This window comes from Notothenia rossii (genome assembly GCF_949606895.1).
Source record: "Notothenia rossii genome assembly, chromosome: 12".
Taxonomy (NCBI): Eukaryota; Metazoa; Chordata; class Actinopteri; order Perciformes; family Nototheniidae; genus Notothenia; species Notothenia rossii.
In genome coordinates, this window is record NC_136911.1 from 4,859,262 (window position 1) to 4,878,619 (window position 19,358).

Here is a 19,358-nt window from a genome sequence, read left to right on the forward strand (position 1 = left end):
AGAGTGAAATTTATGCTCGTCACCCTCTCCCTCCGGTCCACATTAATACAAATGATCCCAATACGTATGATTGTATGAAAATATCTTAAAATCAATAAAAATGTATTTATTATAAACGTTAGTCCTTAACACCTATCACTTTGTACATCACCATTCAAACATCTTTTAAAAGTTGAACAAACCCCACACAGCTCAGTGAAATGTTGACTTTATTTGATCATTTCAGTAAAAACTAACGTTCATATTTCTCTTTTTGATTATAATACTGATGAACGTTCAAAACAAAGCACTTTGGCAACTTACCACCTACGTTTTAAAATGCTTAATAAGCACCGTAACTTTCATGATATCATTTCTCCGTCATAATCGTTTGTTTCCGTGAACGGCCGACTGTTGTGTGACGCAAATGCTGCGGCTGCAAGGCATTGTGGGGCAGCATTTTCTCCTCTCCTTTCGGTTAGGGAGGTCCAGTGATTCCTAAGCTAAAGGAGGTTATAAAGGAAGTTTGAAACCTCCTTTCCTTTCATTTGGAGAATTGGAACGGCACTTAACATGAATGCCAATGACGTACTTCCGGGTCATTTCACTTTGTTAGGAAGGTTCCTAGGCTAAATGTACTTTTGGAACGCAACCCTGGAATGAGAGGAAAGATTACTTTCAAAATAGAAACAGGAAGTGACAAGATCAAAACACAAAACTAGAGTAAAAACATAACTAAACCTAAAAGATCTGTCGAGTCACAACACATAATGTGTACAACTACGCAAACACCTTCCATCAAAGAGTGAAGGTGACAGTTAAATATGTTTATTTCTACTTTTTTAATCAGTTGGATCTGAAGGTTTTGCGTATTTCCCACCTGATATTCACTGTGCAACCTTACAATGATAGAATTGACTGCATGCATTCTCCAAAGTGATATAATTTGGTAAGAAAACAACATTTTTCCAAATGTTCACCCATCCTTGTAATATGATTGCTGGCATGACAGCAAGCCCCATGATGGAATAGGAGTGAAATGATTACCTAGCTTGATCAATGCTTGTTTGACAGCTCAGCTACAGCTACACAGCAAGGACAGCGAGCGGCTGAAATGTACTCTGAGGTTGCATTTACACTAGTAGCATAGCAAGTGAACCAATTAGTACTCCTTTCCTTATAAAAACACATCTAATTATGACAGTATCAGTGGCAAAATGGCACAAGCTGCCATATACATGTGCCTGTAATATTGATATATCCTGACGTAAATAAGGTCTGCATCTCCCAAGTTGCAGGCGTTGGCTTTGACAAATGGCATTTCAAGAGTGCAAAATCAGTGAAGTGATTCGGGCAAATACACAGACGCTACAAAACGTACACATGGGAAAAGCAAACATAATCATGCATGAATGCACTTGTAACTTATTACAGTATGTGCCAGTGCCCAGGGAAACACACACACACACACACACACACACACACACACACACACACACACACACACACACACACACACACACACACACACACACACACACACACACACACACACACACACACACACACACACACACACACACACACACACACACACACACACACACACACACACACACACACACACACACACACACACACACACACACACACACACACACACCTTCACTAAAAGGGGTAAGACACCAACAACCTTGCCCAATGACTCATACGAACGAGAGCCTGTCCTGTATCTACTGCTCGATTCACAACTCTCTTTCTCCCACACTCTCACTTTAATATATCCATCTCCATTTTCACTCCCTCCTTTTGCCGTAATTATACCAAGATTAATGTCTCACTTGAGTCACGGTCCGAATGAGGCATGTTTCTGGCTGAATTGACAGCCTTTATTGATATTATGAGGCGAAGCACACTCACACACGCGCACACAAACACACACTGAGATGTAAACACACACGCAGGACTATCGTCAGCATGGTGCGTAGAGGAATTACTTTATACCCTGAGGCGAAAAGGGGGGAAAGATTGATAGAGGTGTAGCGAGCGGGAAAAAGAGGCAGGGGAAGAAAGTGTGGGAAAGAGAGAGAGGGATTAAAAAAGAGGTGAAGAATAGACAGGCTGCTTTCATAGACACAAAGCACAACAGGGGGGAGTGTAGGAGGGCTGTGTGCTTAGCCTGAAAGTGAGGGAGAAAACACTGCGGCGCTGGATGAATGCCGACACCTCCCAACCCATCATCACTGTCGAGCCTTCTCCACCAGCAAGTGTGATGGAGGAATGGGGAGAGATGGAGCGATGGATGCATGATGGAGGAGTGTTTTCTAAATTGAGTCAGCACCTCTAGGATGCATGAGAGTTAATTTATCATGACTCGAAAAAAAAAAAATTGGCTCGACTTTGCAGAACATAAGCGGGGGTCCATGATCAGACTGGCAGCGATTCCCGGGATACAAATAAATAACGAAACAAACGATACAGTAGAAAAGCTACCTTGACTTGCGGTGTTTCTGCACACATTAAATAAATGTTGTTGGGCGTCCTGACAAGGGCTTCATTCAGCACTGCGTCATAAATAGATCCATTTTCATAACTGACTGATATGAATATAGTGGGCACAAATGAGGTCACAGGAAGGCCCTGAGCAGCTCCAGTGGAAGAGTTGAGGGTCTTCCTTAAGGGTCCTACAGTGGTGAAGGATAAGAAGGGATATTCAAATGCTGTTCACCTCCCTATCTACATTTCTCCTGACGCTCTGAGGATTAAAGCAATGGCATGTGATCCAGCAAGTTTGAAGACAGCGACACCATTTTTCTTTCCATATTTGTTTCATCCCTCTTTGTTTTCAATGAGCCTCAATGGAGAATGTATCCCTTTGTGTGTCAAAATCATATTTCAAATGATTTTGTAAGTCAAGAGGCAAAAGTGGATTTCTACGGTGGGCAAAAAGAGAACATTTATTTACAAGGAGGCAAACAAGTTAGACTAGCAGACTGATAAAACATGAACATACTGTACCTAGGCTTGTATCATCCTTACTGCCTCGCCCAGCTAGCTACTGCTTCATCTTCTTCTACTGTTTGGAAACACACTAGTGAGTCAGTCACCTTCATTTAACATGCCATGTGAAGGTTAAAGTAAGAACAATATTGGTTTGAGTTTCTGTGGGCATACACGTATATGTGTGAGTAGGCATGAAAGTGTTTTATTTTTGTAAGCGCACTTCCACAGGAAAGTATAAAGAGATGATTGTGATAAGTGGTGTTTTCTATGTCTGCAGCAGCAGATACCGACACGGCTGCATGGCTAAATGTGACCACCTAAAACAAGAAACAATCTAATCATCATTTCAAATGAGACCAACAACCATGAAGAAAATGTGGCTTTCCTTATAGCTTTTTTCTCCTGAAGAAGTTACCTTTAAATACACTTGATTTCATGGTTCTCTACATTTCAAAATGTTTATTTATTCCTCCTGTATTTCGGTTCCACCATGTTGAGCTTTATTTTTTATTAGTTCTCCGGTAGTTGCCGAGTCCCGCTGGGTCCAATAACAAGCACTCAAAGCTTGATTTCCTTCGAGCAACTCAGCTGAAAGGTCAAGATCCTCTCCTGGACATTAGTATACAACTCACTGACCTTAACATCCACAGCCAATGGGAGACTGAGCCCTGTGCAAAGATTACACAGGCGTGCAAGATGAACAACTGCTTGACATTAATGTCTGTGGTGGATGTTAATAAAAAAGGTAATTAAAGACAAGATACATTTCTCCGGGTGTAAAGTTGACAAAGCTGAGATCATGCAAGACTGCACTGAAGTCCAAGGGAAAATAAAATCTAAGTAGTGCTCTCTCGTGAGGGCAGTTATACTGATAGCACTGGGCTGCACATGCAACTGAATTCTGCCAGAAATCATGTAAGATGTAGCCTATACTCCGATAAGTGGTGCCCAGAGATCTATATAGAGAAACGTTTGCCAAGATATGCTTTAAAAAGACACCCGAGCACACAAATCAAGACTTTTAATTTGCCTTAATAATATCAGAAATGTTGAAGTAGTCCACAATGGGAAAATAATATCACAACAAATACTTAAGACAACGTATAAGGGACAGTTTGACTCCTGTCTCATCAGCTTTTTGAAATGTAATGTCATTAAACTGTCTCCAATACACAATCATTGATGTTGGAATCTGTGCTTGGTTTTAACCAGTGTCTCTGTAGAGAGTGAGAGAGAGAGTCTAGTAAGCAGTGTGGCTTTCAAAAGTGTGTGCGAGAGCCGAGGCGAGGTGAAGCGAGAAAAGATATACAGTAATTCTGCTGCTGTGACATTTTCCCATAATCCCCTCCAAATACCAGCAGTGTCATGAGACGGAGCGGCAGGGATGAGGTGGGAGGAGGAGATGGGAAACATCTACCGCCATACTTTTGTTGGGTTTGTGGCAGCTGAAAAATCATACATCGCCCTTTTTTACTTCTCTAAGAATTAGTTCGAGTGCTGAATAGTGCCATTTGCAAGTATGTGTGTGTGTGTGTGTGTGTGTGTGTGTGTGTGTGTGTGTGTGTGTGTGTGTGTGTGTGTGTGTGTGTGTGTGTGTGTGTGTGTGTGTGTGTGTGTGTAGAAGGTTTGATGGATGTTAATCGAAGAGATGTTAGTGGCATCAATTACCGTAAAAGATAATGCAATGATTGGATCAAAAGAAAATGACAGTTTCATTACCGACTGTCATTTTCGGAACACACAATCTAACACACTTTCACACACACAAACAAACAAACACTGAAATGGTAGATAGAATCCGGCCCCTTGCTTTCTGTTCTGATTTCTCAGTCATACTGTATCATCTTACTATTAGCCTAACACTTTAGTTATGTGTTATATGTGTCGATTGCTTTCATTTATGTTCAGGTTTAAATGTTAATACGTATGTAAGTGTGTCTCTGTTGTAGAGCAATTTAAGAGAGCAAGCATTTTCACTAAAAGTATTTTACAAAACCAAATGTAATGAGTTTTTGTTACCTAAATCTGGACTGAAACATTTTGAGTTGTCGTCAAATAATAATAGACTAAAACTTGAAAGAATAAGCATTTTATTTCAACTATTTCTTTTAATTAAGACTACGTTTCTATGTATGTTTTGACCACCTAATTCACAATAGCCAGCCTGCCTGCCTGCCTGCCTGCCTGCCTGCCTGCCTGCCTGCCTGCCTGCCTGCCTGCCTGCCTGCCTGCCTGCCTGCCTGCCTGCCTGCCTCTCAATCTCCTAGGCATCAGATTAAGGATGAAGTTAAGCATGGCAGAGAGGAAGGCAGACACGCAGGGTGGTTATCATCCCAAGGTCACACACACATACAGTACACACACCCATCCACCCACCCACACATACACAAAAAGAAAATAACTACAATGGGCAATTTACCCAGAACAGGCAGGGATGATGGCCAGGGCACAGATGCACGCACACACACACAAATGCAGACACACACACACACACACACACACACACACACACACACACACACACACACACACACACACACACACACACACACACACACACACACACACACACACACACACACACACACACACACACACACACACACACACACACACACACACACACACACACACACACACACACACACACACACACACACACACACACACACAGCTGTGCCTCAGGGCCAAGGTTCTGGCAATGCATCATTACCCTCCCTTGGAGGTGATTCCATATCCCAGCATGCATTTCTCATGTGGAGAGGAAATTACCCCTGGGCCGCGCTGAGAGCCAATGGAGTGTGTCCTCTCCTCTATCTGTCTCTCTCTCTCTTTCTTTAAATCCCTCGTTCACCCTGTGACTGTTCCTCTCACACCGCTGCTGTATCCCCCCCCCCCCCCCCAAAACCTACAGTTACTAACCCCGTCTTTCATCTTTCTTTATCTTTTCCTCATTGCCACTACATGGTTCTCTTTCCTGCCTTTTTCTGTCTCTGATGTGGAACACAGATGAATAACAAAGGACAGAGAGGACTGGCTGTCTCTCTTCATATCTGTCCTTCCTCTCTCCGTCTTTCAGTCGTTGGTCTGGTTGAGGTTAAACATGTGTTTCTCTTTCCAAAAAACACTGTTACCCCCCCAAAGGCAGGGATCAGACATAACAGTTTCACAAGTACATATTTGATTAACTTAACTATATGTTTTATTAACCAAATATCCATATACTTAAATGCACTGCAACTTATACTAGTATTCACTATTAACACAATAAAACATGAATGTATTGTTTTAGATACTAATCCTATTAGTTGTCATTTAAACATACTTATGTTATCATACGGTATTTAAAAATGCACATTATCTAGAAAGGTACTGATCTTTAGTGAAGGTGCAGAAGGACACATACACTGCCTTTGTCACTGCAGAGCATTACAGCAAGTCTAAATCAGCAAAGTGTGTTGTTATAGTTCTAAATATGAATACAACATACAAAAGAAGGCTGCTGTAATAATTCTGTATTGTCACGAGGAAATATAGCATGGTTGCAATTGTGCAGTATGTGTATGCAGCAGTCAGAGTTAGTGCTACAAGCATCAGCAGCATTTTCTCACCCTGTCTCTCTCCATGGTGCTGAAACTTTCAAACTGAAAAAAGGCTTTGTGTCTCTGTCCATGGTGCTGAAGAATCGCAAGCCTCTCTCCCTTTCTCTTTTTGTATTACTTTCAAGCTGACACTGCTAAAAGTATAAATGCATTCCATACCATGGCTGTGTTTCATTTCTAAATGTCACTTTTGTTCCTACTGCATGTCCCATTCATTTCCCCAAAAATCCATTAGTCAGAATGTGCCAATATAAGCTATAAAAAGGCTACATTAATGTATTTACATTTTGTGCCTGTATTTAGCGCACTAATGATCAGTTCTAACCCCTGACACATGGGTGCTGAGAATATAAAAAGCCATAACTATCCCAATATATTGAATTTTTTATAAATGTATTTAATTATGTTTTTCTTCTTCTGGCGATTCTTTATTGTGCTGATTTGATGACGCATAAAAGTAGTCCAATCTGACACGTAGTTTCATACTACTGTATACTGTATTGAAGATCATTTACCCAGAATGATGGGATATTCAATTCAAGGCAAACAAACAAACTAACAAACAGTTAAGTACTGCCCATCAGAAACACGAAACATTCAATTCTGAATGTTGGACTTGTCTTAGTGCAACAGCTGTGTACATATCACAGCAGAGAAATACTCAAAGTACATGCCAAACAAAAATTATCTGTTTCCAGTTCACACAATATAAATCCTCAAGTGAATTGTGTAGTAAACTGGGCACTTGGTGTTGATGTGAGTGGGCCTTACTTTCACCCGTCTGAATATAGCCAACACCTTTCACACAAGTACGCTGCTGGTGCCTCAATTTCCATCTAAAGTAGCTATCACATCTGCTGAGTCATACATAAACCATATGTATCCAACACACAAGGCAATGCATTGTACACACAGACAATGGCTGCATAAGGGAATACAAGAACTATGTTTCTCTCTCACACACATATGTACATAAATACAAGTAAACATTAAAGCCCAAAGGACATGACAACTACAGCTGAATAACAACTCTATCTCTCTCTGTTTTTTAGGCACACACACACGCTTACAATGACATGTCATTGTTCGACACGAAAATGCTTCATATGAATGCCAAGCACACACACATACATGGGCAGCCACCAACACACACACACACACACACACACACACACACACACACACACACACACACACACACACACACACACACACACACACACACACACACACACACACACACACACACACACACACACACACACACACACACACACACACACACACACACACACACACACACACACACACACACACACACACACACACACACACACACACACACACACACACCTGACCATTGCAGATGCTCCATAAATAGAGCGATGTGTTTGGGCTGTGAGCCAACAAACACTGTCAGTAAATAGCGAGCGGTGACAATGACATGTCACACCACATCACATCATATCAAGGCACTGTAAATAGCAATTTCATGTCAGCAGCTCTATTGCCTCTCGCACATACTGGGTGCACAGGGGGTATTTATTTGACCTATAACATGTTTTACATCCATTGTTGCAGCCATAAAGCTTTAACCCTTTGATTCAAGACTGTGGTTTACTTGAAATGTACAGAAGCCCCTCTCCTGTGTTTATTGGAGTGACAGGTCAAAAACATGTTGGGTTTTTTTCTGAATTTAATAAAGCATTACAACAACAAGGAACTAAAGAGACATTTAGAAACATTAGACCTTCTTTCCACCTCTTCTTAGGACATGAACAAAAAGAAACCAAAGAGATTCAGACATAGAACATTAATCACAATCATTAGTTGTTCTCTTACTTGCCAGGACTCAATGCTTTCTTAGTTTTTGTATTGTGTTCTTCAGAATGAATTGGAAGAATATATCAGATAAACGCAAGATGTTGACTGGAAATAATCTTCATGTAATCATGGCAAAATTATTTTTACATCAAACAGCAAAAACATTGCAACCTTTATCGCTTTTGGTTGTGTGGAAATTATGTAAATGAGGAGTTTGTTTCGTCTTATCTTGAAGTGATGTGTTTGATGAGATAAGCCCACACACTTTACGTCAATTCTTATTTCTACTACACTGAGTTCTTGTTGGTGTTTTTCTATTTCTTCCTAACCTCCTGCTGGAAGCCCCAACCTCCCTGGTCCCTCACTCCCATTCTCCCTGAGCTAATGTTTATCTATCTCCCTCTCGTCCTCACTAACAAACCTCTACCATGTGTTGCATCGTTCACTCATTTCTTTTTTCCATCCCTCAAGGTACTTCTCCCTTATTCCCCAAACAAATGTCTCTCTGTGCTTTCTTCCCTCACTTAAGATTCTCCCAACCCCCCTTTATTTGTTCCTTTTTCTTTGCCTTCATTATTGGTTTTGGCTTTCCCTTCTCACCCTCTCTACTTGTTTTGTTTCCGTAGGTCTGTGCTTGTTTTCAAGATTTAATTAATTTAAGGGAAACTCAGTGGGGGTGAGAATCTGTTTTCACAGAGAGAGGTTAAAGGAAAACACACAAACAAAGTAATGACAGGCAACACTTATCTACATTATGCTCTGCCTCTTCTTCACTTCTGCTCATGCTTTCTTCCATTTACTCGACCCCATCTATCTTTTTCTATCTACCATCCTCCATTTCTTCCTCCTAAGTCCCCCTTATTTCCCACCATCTTCTCTTCATGTGCCTCTTTTCTTCCCTTCTTCATTTACCTCCCTCCCTAAGGCTTCATCTTCCCCCCTCCCCCCTCCCCCATCCATTAGCAGTTATTGAGTTTTCTCTTTGTGTTGCTGTCCTCACCTCTGCTCTATCGCGCTCATTCTTCTGCAACTGTAGTGGCCCCTCACTGTGTTACTGGCTGCCACACACACACACACACACACACACACACACACACACACACACACACACACACACACACACACACACACACACACACACACACACACACACACACACACACACACACACACACACACACACACACACACACACACACACACACACACACACACACACACACACACACACACACACACACACACACACACACACACAACCTCTGCCCTCTCACAGAGTGTTTCTTGTATCTAATCGCTGCTAACTCATTTAACACTTCATGTAAGCTCAGCTAGGTCCAATTACAAGAAGAGAGTGGAGCTGGAGTAGGATGCCATTTAACCTATTGCTAAAGAAAAATGTAGAACATAACTTCGTTCAATGATTAATAGAGACACTATTTTATGTCCATAAGACTGATATATTGATACATACATTTATGTTTGTTCATATACACATGATGTCCTTTATCCTGAGAAAAAGGTGTTGTTTTAGGTATATGCAAATGGTCCCTTTCTAGTTATACTATACTACTAGTGATACCGTTTTTGGTTGCTAGGAAAATCCCTTCATTTGTACATGTCTTCTCAGTTTGTATGCACTTTGGCTACCTGTGGTTCTACATGATGTGGATTTGATGGCTGACCTTAAAGGTGGGGTAGGTAAGTTAAAGAAATACTTTCTGTTATATTCCATGGAATGCTCTTAACATCCCGATAGCAATGAATATCTTAAGTGCTTTGACAAAAATCCATAAAAAAATGTCCTCTGTGGAAGCCTAAAAAGCACTAAAAAGCACGATCAATTATCTGAGCCGGCCCGGCTAAAATAACTGGATGGCCTACCTGCCTGTCAGCCTTCCATCCGTGCACAAACTTATCTCGTGCCCTCATTGGTCATGTGCTCATTCGTGTGTGTTGGAGGAGGGGCTCTGTAAGGAAGTGGCAGATTTTTTCCGGCTGTGTATTTTCAAATTCTAGCGCACTCGAGCTGGTTTCTCCAAAATGACCTACCCCCACCTTTAATTAATTACAGTAAACCACACTCTGAGTCTAAAGAAGTTTCACTCCACGAGGCTCCAGCTGGTAAAGTCTGGATTATAAAATAGAGATGGAAAAACTTTGAGGAATAAAAAAAAAGGTTTTATTGAACTCTGCAAGGGACATTCAAAACAAACGTGTTTTGAAATGTGGGAATTGTGTACAAAATGGCCACATTTTCTAAATAGTGGTTGATTAAAAATACTGTTTTTTATAGTTTTAAATAACATTTAAAAGGATGTGTACATGCAGTGTCAATTCAATTCAATTCAAAACCTTTATTTATCCAGGTAAAATCCCATTAAGATCAATGATCTCTTTTTCAAGGGAGACCTGCAGCAGTAAAGCTCAAAGCAACAAAGGAAACAGAGTGACCTCTTATGTGTACGTGTGCATATTTGCAAATGTGTTAATGACTCCAGTGAACCAATAATACACACTTTCTAGCTAGTAGAGTAAAGATTCTGTAATAGTTTCTGTGTGTCTGTTTGCAAGCTACTCCTACTTCATCAAACCACATATATTGGCTGCAGAGATTCAGTTACTAAAGTTACAAATTAGAAATATAGCCTATCATGGCTTTTTTGTTCTATTGTAAATCGCACTACAGCTAGTTTACTCTCCACAGAGTAGTGGACCATTTTTCAGAAGAATTTAAAGTGCACAGAAGTTATATGCAATAAGAAAATAGAGATTTAGCATCTCTCATTAAAACGTATAGAGTGCAATACACGTTTAAATGTTTTCAAATACCTAATGTATGAAACTGAATTTCATCTCATGAATAAATACATGAATAATTGTGCAGGAGTTTGCCTTAATGAGCTTCAAATGGCTTCAAATTCTTCTTTCTTTTTCTCTCAACAGCTTCTCTTCCATCAACATGTTTGTACCTACTGTTGCAACTGTTTGTGTTGTTGTTGTTGTTGTTGTTGTTGTTGTTGTTGTTGTTGTTGTTGTGCGACTCTTCTGCCTTTGTAGACAATGTACGGAAACACCTTACAGAAAACATAACATATATAAACACTACTGCTTTGCCTCTTGCTGAACTCAGGAAGAGTTTTCTGAGTTCACAAACAACACAGTGCAAACAACTAAGGCTTCACAAACTAGGAGTGAATCTGAAAATGAGAAAGGAAGTTTTACTTTTACAAAGCGTCTTCGAATGCATTCAACCACGGTTAACTTCACACAGGCATGAACTAAACTGATAAAATACACATTTTGGGAGTTCTGTCTCACTTGGAAGATTACATCAAACCTATCATTTATTATTTCACTAATTTTGTTTCAGTCACGCTCCCTTTCTATGCCATTGTTTTAAATAATTCTCTCCCACCCATTTCTCCTATTCTCTCCTTCATCTCTCTCACTGTCTTTCTCACCCATTCTCTCTCTCTTTTGTTTCCCTCTCCTGTGACTGACAGCTGCTGCTAAGACTTGATCCACGCACGTCTAAGTCCCTCTCACTCTTTAATTAAAGGAATTATTCATCAAGAGTCCTGTGAAATATATATAAATATAGCAAGGAGAGTGGGCTTTGTTTAATTGCGTAGACTAGAGGATGGAAGTGATCACAGCCCAGTAGGACTCTTTTAAAAACAGCATGACACAAAGGCAAACGAAATGGAGCTTCTTAAGCAACCGGTGTGTGAGTGGAGGAACACTTCTTCTGGGTTGTTTAAAAAGAATCAAATTAATGCTCAGAGACACTAGTCCAGATGGGAATACTCCTGCGTTATGATGATGTGTGCTGTGTGGAAAACATACCCTGATTTATAACAGTGAGGTGACTGCATCAGGGTTTGATGCAGACAAAAATAAACAGAGCCGGCTGGCAAAGAATACAAAGTTGAACCCAGCTCAACTTTTGTCGCAATGCAATGTGACATCACCCACAAACACAATAAGTTGGCCAATAAAATTGAATTAAGTACACAGTCCTGGTACATTGCTCTGTAAGGTAAACATGGTATTTCTACTGTTTACCTCACAATTGTCCAGACCGCAGATAAAACGATTGCTGTTGACAAAAACCATGAACTTTTGAGAGTTGTGAAATCCTTCCTCATGATGTAATAAATCGCTCTGCAGTGTTCTGGTATCAAGAAAAGCTTCCAGTCGTATGAGTCCATTAGTCAAAGCAGCCATGCTGGATTGTATTTCATCCTCACACTGATACCTGAAACAACATGCGTCTACCATCTTCAATGCAGCCTCTTGGATGGTTGTAACGCTGTGCGGTTTGAATCTGAGAGAGCTTCAAAATAAACTGTGCAGTTGTGGGGGTTCACATTTGAGCTGTATTGGCTTTCACTAAAGTTATTGTTATGTCTGCTCAATATTGACATACAGATATCAATACTAGAGAAACATTAGTCTACACGATCCCTACTGTAAATGTTGTGGCAATATAAATGTACTATAACTGTGACAGGGATATTGATCTGTGTATGTCTATCAGTGTGTGTGTGTGTGTGTGTGTGTGTGTGTGTGTGTGTGTGTGTGTGTGTGTGTATGTGTGTGTGTGTGTGCAACGTATTCAACACATTTATGAGAAACCCCCAAAAAGGATTGTTGCTTCTCGTTCCAAAGAGGATCATATGCTCCATGATCTCGCACACTTTGTAAACCCCACTCACACACACACACACAGTCATGCACACTCTCACCAAACACACACCGCTTCCTCCTACCTTGGATCTTTCTGAATGGAGTCAATGGATGGTGAGCGCTGCAGGCTGCTTTCAGGCGGCAGGGCGGGTCCTGACTTGCTGTAGGGCGAATCCACCACCGAGGGGCAGTACTGCAGGGTGCGGTAGGGGTCCGCCACATAGGGGTCCGAGCCGTACATGTCTCCAACAACGCTTGAGGTGTAGCCTGGTCCCACCGTGGCATAGCTGTTGTTCCCGCCACGGCTGTAGTTTCCTGTCCCTGCGCTGTGACTTGCTGTGCGCTGCAAAGGGGCGGAGTCGACACCAGGGGAGGATGGAGCTAAGGTGGGAAAGTAGGGACAGAGGACATAACTTAGGACCTGGTCATAGGCACGTTGGGTAAGGTCTGGAGGGCAAAGGAGAAGACAGGAGGATAAGAGAAGAGGAGGGGATGACAAAATGAAAGGTGAGGATAAGAGGAGAGGAGAGGACAGAGGTGAGGAGAAGAGGAGAGGAGAGGAGAGGAGAGGAGAGGGAGAAAGTTAGTCACAGAGATAAACAGGTTGTTGGGAAGAGACAAGCGTATCCATATGGATGGATACATATTGGCCACGTGCCCGGGACCAATGTTCAACAGAGGGAAAGATGAAGAGAGAAAGAGAAAAAAGTTTTGTTAGTTAAAGTTCAGAATCATTATATTGAGTGCTTCTTCAAATGTTACAACAATCTGAATAGATAAAGTACTAAGAATTATGTGTGAAAACATTTGAGAAAGTCAACATTATAATTGAGTATGGAGTTAAAACTATTTCCACTGAGGGTGTGTCAACACTTTGTCAGACTCATTAGCCTGCCATTCACATACAATGGAAAATGGCAAGTCTATTTGTGGGTAGCTAGAGGACTGCTGCAAAAGCTTTTTCCCCCACATCAGCCTGCTGGAATAATAAGGACTAAAGAAATCCATAAAATAAGAAAATAAGTAAAAACATCAAGCTATCTCTCTTTGGAGTGAGATGGAAATTGAAAGGGGATTTGCTTGTGGGATGCGGAGCCTGCAGGGGGGACAGGAGCTGTCACCTGCTGTCATGTAGGAGCAGCAGATCACTCATACATCAGGGTGTTAATGTGAGTCTGGGGGCCTCATTTCTCTGGCTGTGAAAACACTAAGACAGACAGTTTGTGTGTGTGTGTGTGTAGGGGTGGCGGTCCATATAATTGTTCATTAGAACTAAGGTATGTGTACACAGAAATACACACATGCAAAACACCATACATGCGTTCTTCAGGGAGTGTGTGATAAATCCTTGAAATCAATACGTGGCGTGTTTGACGGCCAATCTGACACAGGCCAATGAGTTGAGAAAACTAGCCTTTGAAAACTGAGTATAGGTGTGAAAATGCAAACCACTACAAGGCACGCACTTTTAAATGTATACATATCACACACATCATGTAACCCCCCTTCACACAAACACAAAAAGAAAGGAGGTCTTGTGAATGCGCGTGTGTGTGTGCTGAGGTTGAGTGTCTCATTGTTATGTGAACAACAAAGCTGCTCTTTAGCGATGTCTTGAGTGGTGGCATTTACTTGACCTTCACAACCCTGTTATCACTCTTAAGCTTTTACACACACAAACACACACACACACACACACACACGAACACACACGCACACTAATCTGATCTACCTATTATCTACCTAAGGCAGATTGAACACATCAGTCATGTTTCAGAGCTCTTTTTTCTCCACCAAACGCTGGTAAACTCTGACAGTCGGCCCCCAGAGGCACAACAAACCTTTCGGATGACATAACGACATTAGCATATTTTTATTTTCTGATGTGAAAATTGGGTTAATAATAATCCTTTGCACAGCCAGACAGTGAACATTTTAACTTTCACACTTTGCCATGCAATGCCCATGAGGCTAAAGGCTGTTGGAGCTATTCTACTGATGCCCCATATTTTTACAAAGATCCAATGAAGAAGGCAGGGACAGAGAAACAGTAAGAGAGCCTGGGAAAAGAAGAGAGAAATGACTGAGAGTTGAATGATGGAGCTGCAGTTTAAAACAAACCCAAACCAGAGAAGAGAGAGGAAACAACAGGCGGTGGAGTTAGCAACAGTACAGCTGTGTAGAAAAGAGGGTATAGGAGGGTAATGAAGCAGAGTTACTCCCATCAGAAGCAAATCCCAGTCTATTCTTCACTCTTTGAATGGTGTGTGTAGTGTGTCGGTCCTTTAGAACGTCTCATTAGTAGCCGGGCCTTTGGGCTAACAGCACCAGTGTCAGTGTCACAGAGACACTTGACATCCAAATGAGACAAACCCTCAGAGCCAAATAGGGGGTGGGAGCATCGTGAAAAGAAGAGAGGAGGAAAACATTTTAAAAAAGGGCCAGTCTAATTATTTCCATAGCCCGGGCTGTGAGTAGGGATGTCCTCGGGTGAGCTGAAAAAGAAAGAGGAATGGAAATAAAAAAGGATAGAGAGAGATGGTAGGGAACAGCAGCAGAGAAAGCTCCCTAAAATGTCCTGCCAAATTACTGTTTAAGCCCGTTCCTTTGTTTCCACATTCTCTTACTTTGTATGCAGCTTCCCCACGCCTCTTTACGCATTAGGTTTTCCTCTTCGCTCAATCTTGCTGTCGGCTCTCCCTTTCTTCTCCTCCTACCTTAAGTAAATGGAGTGCCGCTGCATTTATCATTGGCTCTGGTAATGGTGTGTTCTGACTGATGACTTGACCTTTGGGCCATTATTGCCTGGCTAAAGTCAGTGTGTGGGTGCCTGTTTATGTGTGTGTGTGTCGTGTATTTCCGATGTGTGTGTATTCTTTTATTCCTGTCCTTTTGAGATCCTGTTGGGGTTTAAGACTTTCGGAGTAACAGCATTTATTTTACAAGTCTTCAAGATATTTTGTCAGTTTGGATAAAAGATAACGATTCTAAATATACTAAATGTAGGCCAAACAAATGTGTATTCGAGTTTGTTTTGATTTGAAAAGACCAGCACCAGGGAAACTTACTGGTGCCGTTTCAAGATGGATTAACATATCGTGAAATGTGCGTACAAACAGACGCACGCATGCACGCTCCACTAACACCTCTCACCTAATGCTCTAGCGGCGTGAAATTGTGTTGGAGAGGAAATGAAAGGGCGGGTGTGTCTTTGTATTCCCTTGCCTCTGCGTAGAGTAAACACATCGTGGCTGTGCTCCGGCTGGCAGATTAGCGACGGGCAGGGAAACTCTATTAGTCATTTGATACAGTGATACCTCTGCAATTAGCCAGCCAGCTGAGGGGCCGGCTAGCTGAAAACGGTACCCACTTTTTCTCTGAGCCGAGGGAGCACTCGTTGAATTTACAAAAGATGCAGGAAAGCAGAAAAGAAAAAGATAGGGGGGGGGGGGGGGGGGGGGGGGGGGAGTAGAGGGGGATCAAACCAATCCACCAAGCTTTCCATGTCCTGATTATTTTATATCTGCCTCCATTTCTTTCCATTCTACTCTGTCTATGTCACTCTGTTTTTCTCTATCACTCTTGCCCTTTTCTCCTCTTTCTCCCAGCCTCTAGATGTGTCCTGCTCTGTCTTTAACTGCATCCATCTTTTTTTCCCACTCGTCTCCTCTGAAAAATTCCCCTTTCAACCCGTCTCTTTCTGTATTTTACTCCCTCTCTAGTTCGATATGTTTTCGCCTGTCATCCTCTCTCCGTCATCCATTCATTTCATGTTTTTCTCCCCCTTTCTTCCCTAACCCCCTTCTGTCTCTCTATCTCCCCCCCTCTATTGTGGTTGTAGCAAACTATGTGATCAGAACTGAGGAAATGTCCTTTCTCTCGACACGCTTCAGCGCTCAGCACGATTACACAAAACCCCCAAGTACAGTCTCTATCCCTCTCACATACACACAGTGGCATGGACACACACAAGCACACAAACCTGGATTTCTAAATATGTAAGTGATTGACAAGGGCTAAACGTACATGCCTGTAACACGTATTTTTATCATACTTTAAGGTCAAACAACAGCATGCATACACAACCTGTCTATAGCAGCCACGGCTGAAGCAAAAACCCACAAACTCAAACACACGCTGCTTGAATGTGGAGGTGAGTAGGGATTAGTTTCTCCTTCTGTTCATCCCTGGGAGAGCCTCCTGGCCAACACACAGCTCTTGATGTTCCTGTGCTGGATGCACTGGAAAACACACACGCACACAAACATGCACACACATGCCCTCCTTTGTACTTGAAGTATCAAGTGTGAGCGTTTTACAGCGTGGGAGCTGTAGGACACTTGTCCCTATGAGTCAAGGTGCCATGTCTTTCTCGGAGCTAGCCACTTAGACACAGCAGGTGCTGCAGGCCAGTGGCTGCTGCTAAATGTTCCTGCTGGGGAAGGACAATTGTGAAAGTCATGAAAAGTGGAGTTTGCTCCTTTCCAACTGAAGGCTGCTCCATTTATGGAAGCCATTCAGCCAACTACAATGCACGTCACAATTCTTATAAAATATAAATATATTTTAGTGAGGGGCGGCAAGTAGGCTGCCTTATTACTATCTGTAAATAAAACATAATATTTAATACATTTATATACTGTATTATATACTGTGTTTTGTAATATAGATATTGATGAACACCTCTCTCTCACAACCCTGAATCTAAGATAAGTGGGTCTGAAAATGATGGATTCAGTCAGAGTAATGTAGTGACGGTGAAAGGGTTTATGCAAAAGGAGCCTAACAGGAAGTTTGATATTAAAGATACCAACCTTTGTGAGGCCAATGTTAATAATATACATTTATGGTGCGATAAGAAACAATAGAGAGACAAAGCACCAGAGAGGAAATAAGAAATGTTAAAAAACAATAACCTGTAAATCAATGAATGAATAAAACATGTTTCAAACAGCAGCTTTGAATGTTTCGTTTCATTTGATGAAACAGTCAATGTTGCTTTTGTGCCGAGTTCAATTTGATCTGTGTGATCTCTGAGGACAAAAACAAATGAATGTTTATTTCTTCAGTTATGAATTCATTACTGCTGATAAAACGAGAATATGCTAATCATGTTAACTGAGATAGCATGGGACACAAATGGAATATGTGCACGTTTCTGTGCGTGCTTTGTGGACAAGTTTGCGGTGTGATAAATAGTTATGGTCACTAGTGTGTGTGTGTACTGGGAGAGGGTGCCCACATAAACCTACATTTAAGAAGTGCCATGTGTTTTCGCAAGGGAAATATATTCTGCTGATGTGTTGAGTAAGTCAGATGCTTTGAGCTGGTAATTAAAGCTTTCTGAGGCTTCAGCAAAACTCACTGTAAATACTGTGCAAGTTTAAGCCTTGCTATAACTCACGTGGACTCAACTTGTACTTGATGTACTATATTAATGGTGTGTGTAACAAATACGTTTTTCTATTAGAAAACGATCTGAGGGGAGAAAATCACCTAAGTCTCCTTTTGTTTAGTTCTTTGCCTTTTTGTTGGTGTTTAAAAGGACAGTAAGTTCATTAAAAGATCAGCAGGATCAGGAGCCAAGCTGAAATTGATCCTGGCCAAACAAACCTAATCTCACCTGGCGACAAACAGAGCCTGGTGAGCGACACATTGCAGCGACTGGGGAGAGGCTTCTGCCAAAAGGTCTGACAATGCTGCAGTGCTTCAGCTTCCAGACTAAGGTTTAATCAGGGACTCATTGATTGATTCAGGTCTACTGAGACTGGTCTGTTCCTACTCATTCTGCCATCCTTTCCACTATGCACTCCAATGATTATTACAAACTATTGTCATTCTAAAAGTCACAAAAACTTGTTTGTAGAAATTACCACAATTACTTTATATTGAATACAGCCATAGAGTACAATATTATTATTATTATTATTCATATGTAGGGATTTTTACTATATGTCTGCTATTGTGCATTTTGCTATATCAGGGTATATGCAGGAATCCTGAAGTCAAATGTAATACCTTTTAAGACCTTTTTTAAGACCCTTTCCATACATTTTAAGACCTCATCTGCACTTTGAGTTCTAACCGGTTACATTGACGACACACTTTACCTCACATTTACAATTGATTGTCCTTTCTCCTTATCTTCCAACCATTTGGACGCAGACTTGCATTTCCCCATAACGATGTTGTTTAACAACCGGCGTGAAACGGGCCTTCGCACGCTATCAAGCTTGGAGCGTGCGATGTCCGGTTCAG

General features: G+C 41.5%; 1 protein-coding gene across 3 annotated transcripts in view; it reads right to left on the reverse strand.

Annotated features, from left to right (window-relative positions):
* ctnnd2a (catenin (cadherin-associated protein), delta 2a) overlaps window positions 1-19,358 on the reverse strand; it is a 224,573-nt gene that overhangs the window by 83,875 nt on the left and 121,340 nt on the right. For all 3 annotated transcript variants that reach the window (XM_079661477.1, XM_079661478.1, XM_079661476.1), the window contains exon 12: window positions 13,184-13,481. In XM_079661477.1, coding sequence (XP_079517603.1) covers window positions 13,184-13,481 — 298 coding nt within the window. The remainder of the gene's footprint in view (window positions 1-13,183; window positions 13,482-19,358) is intronic.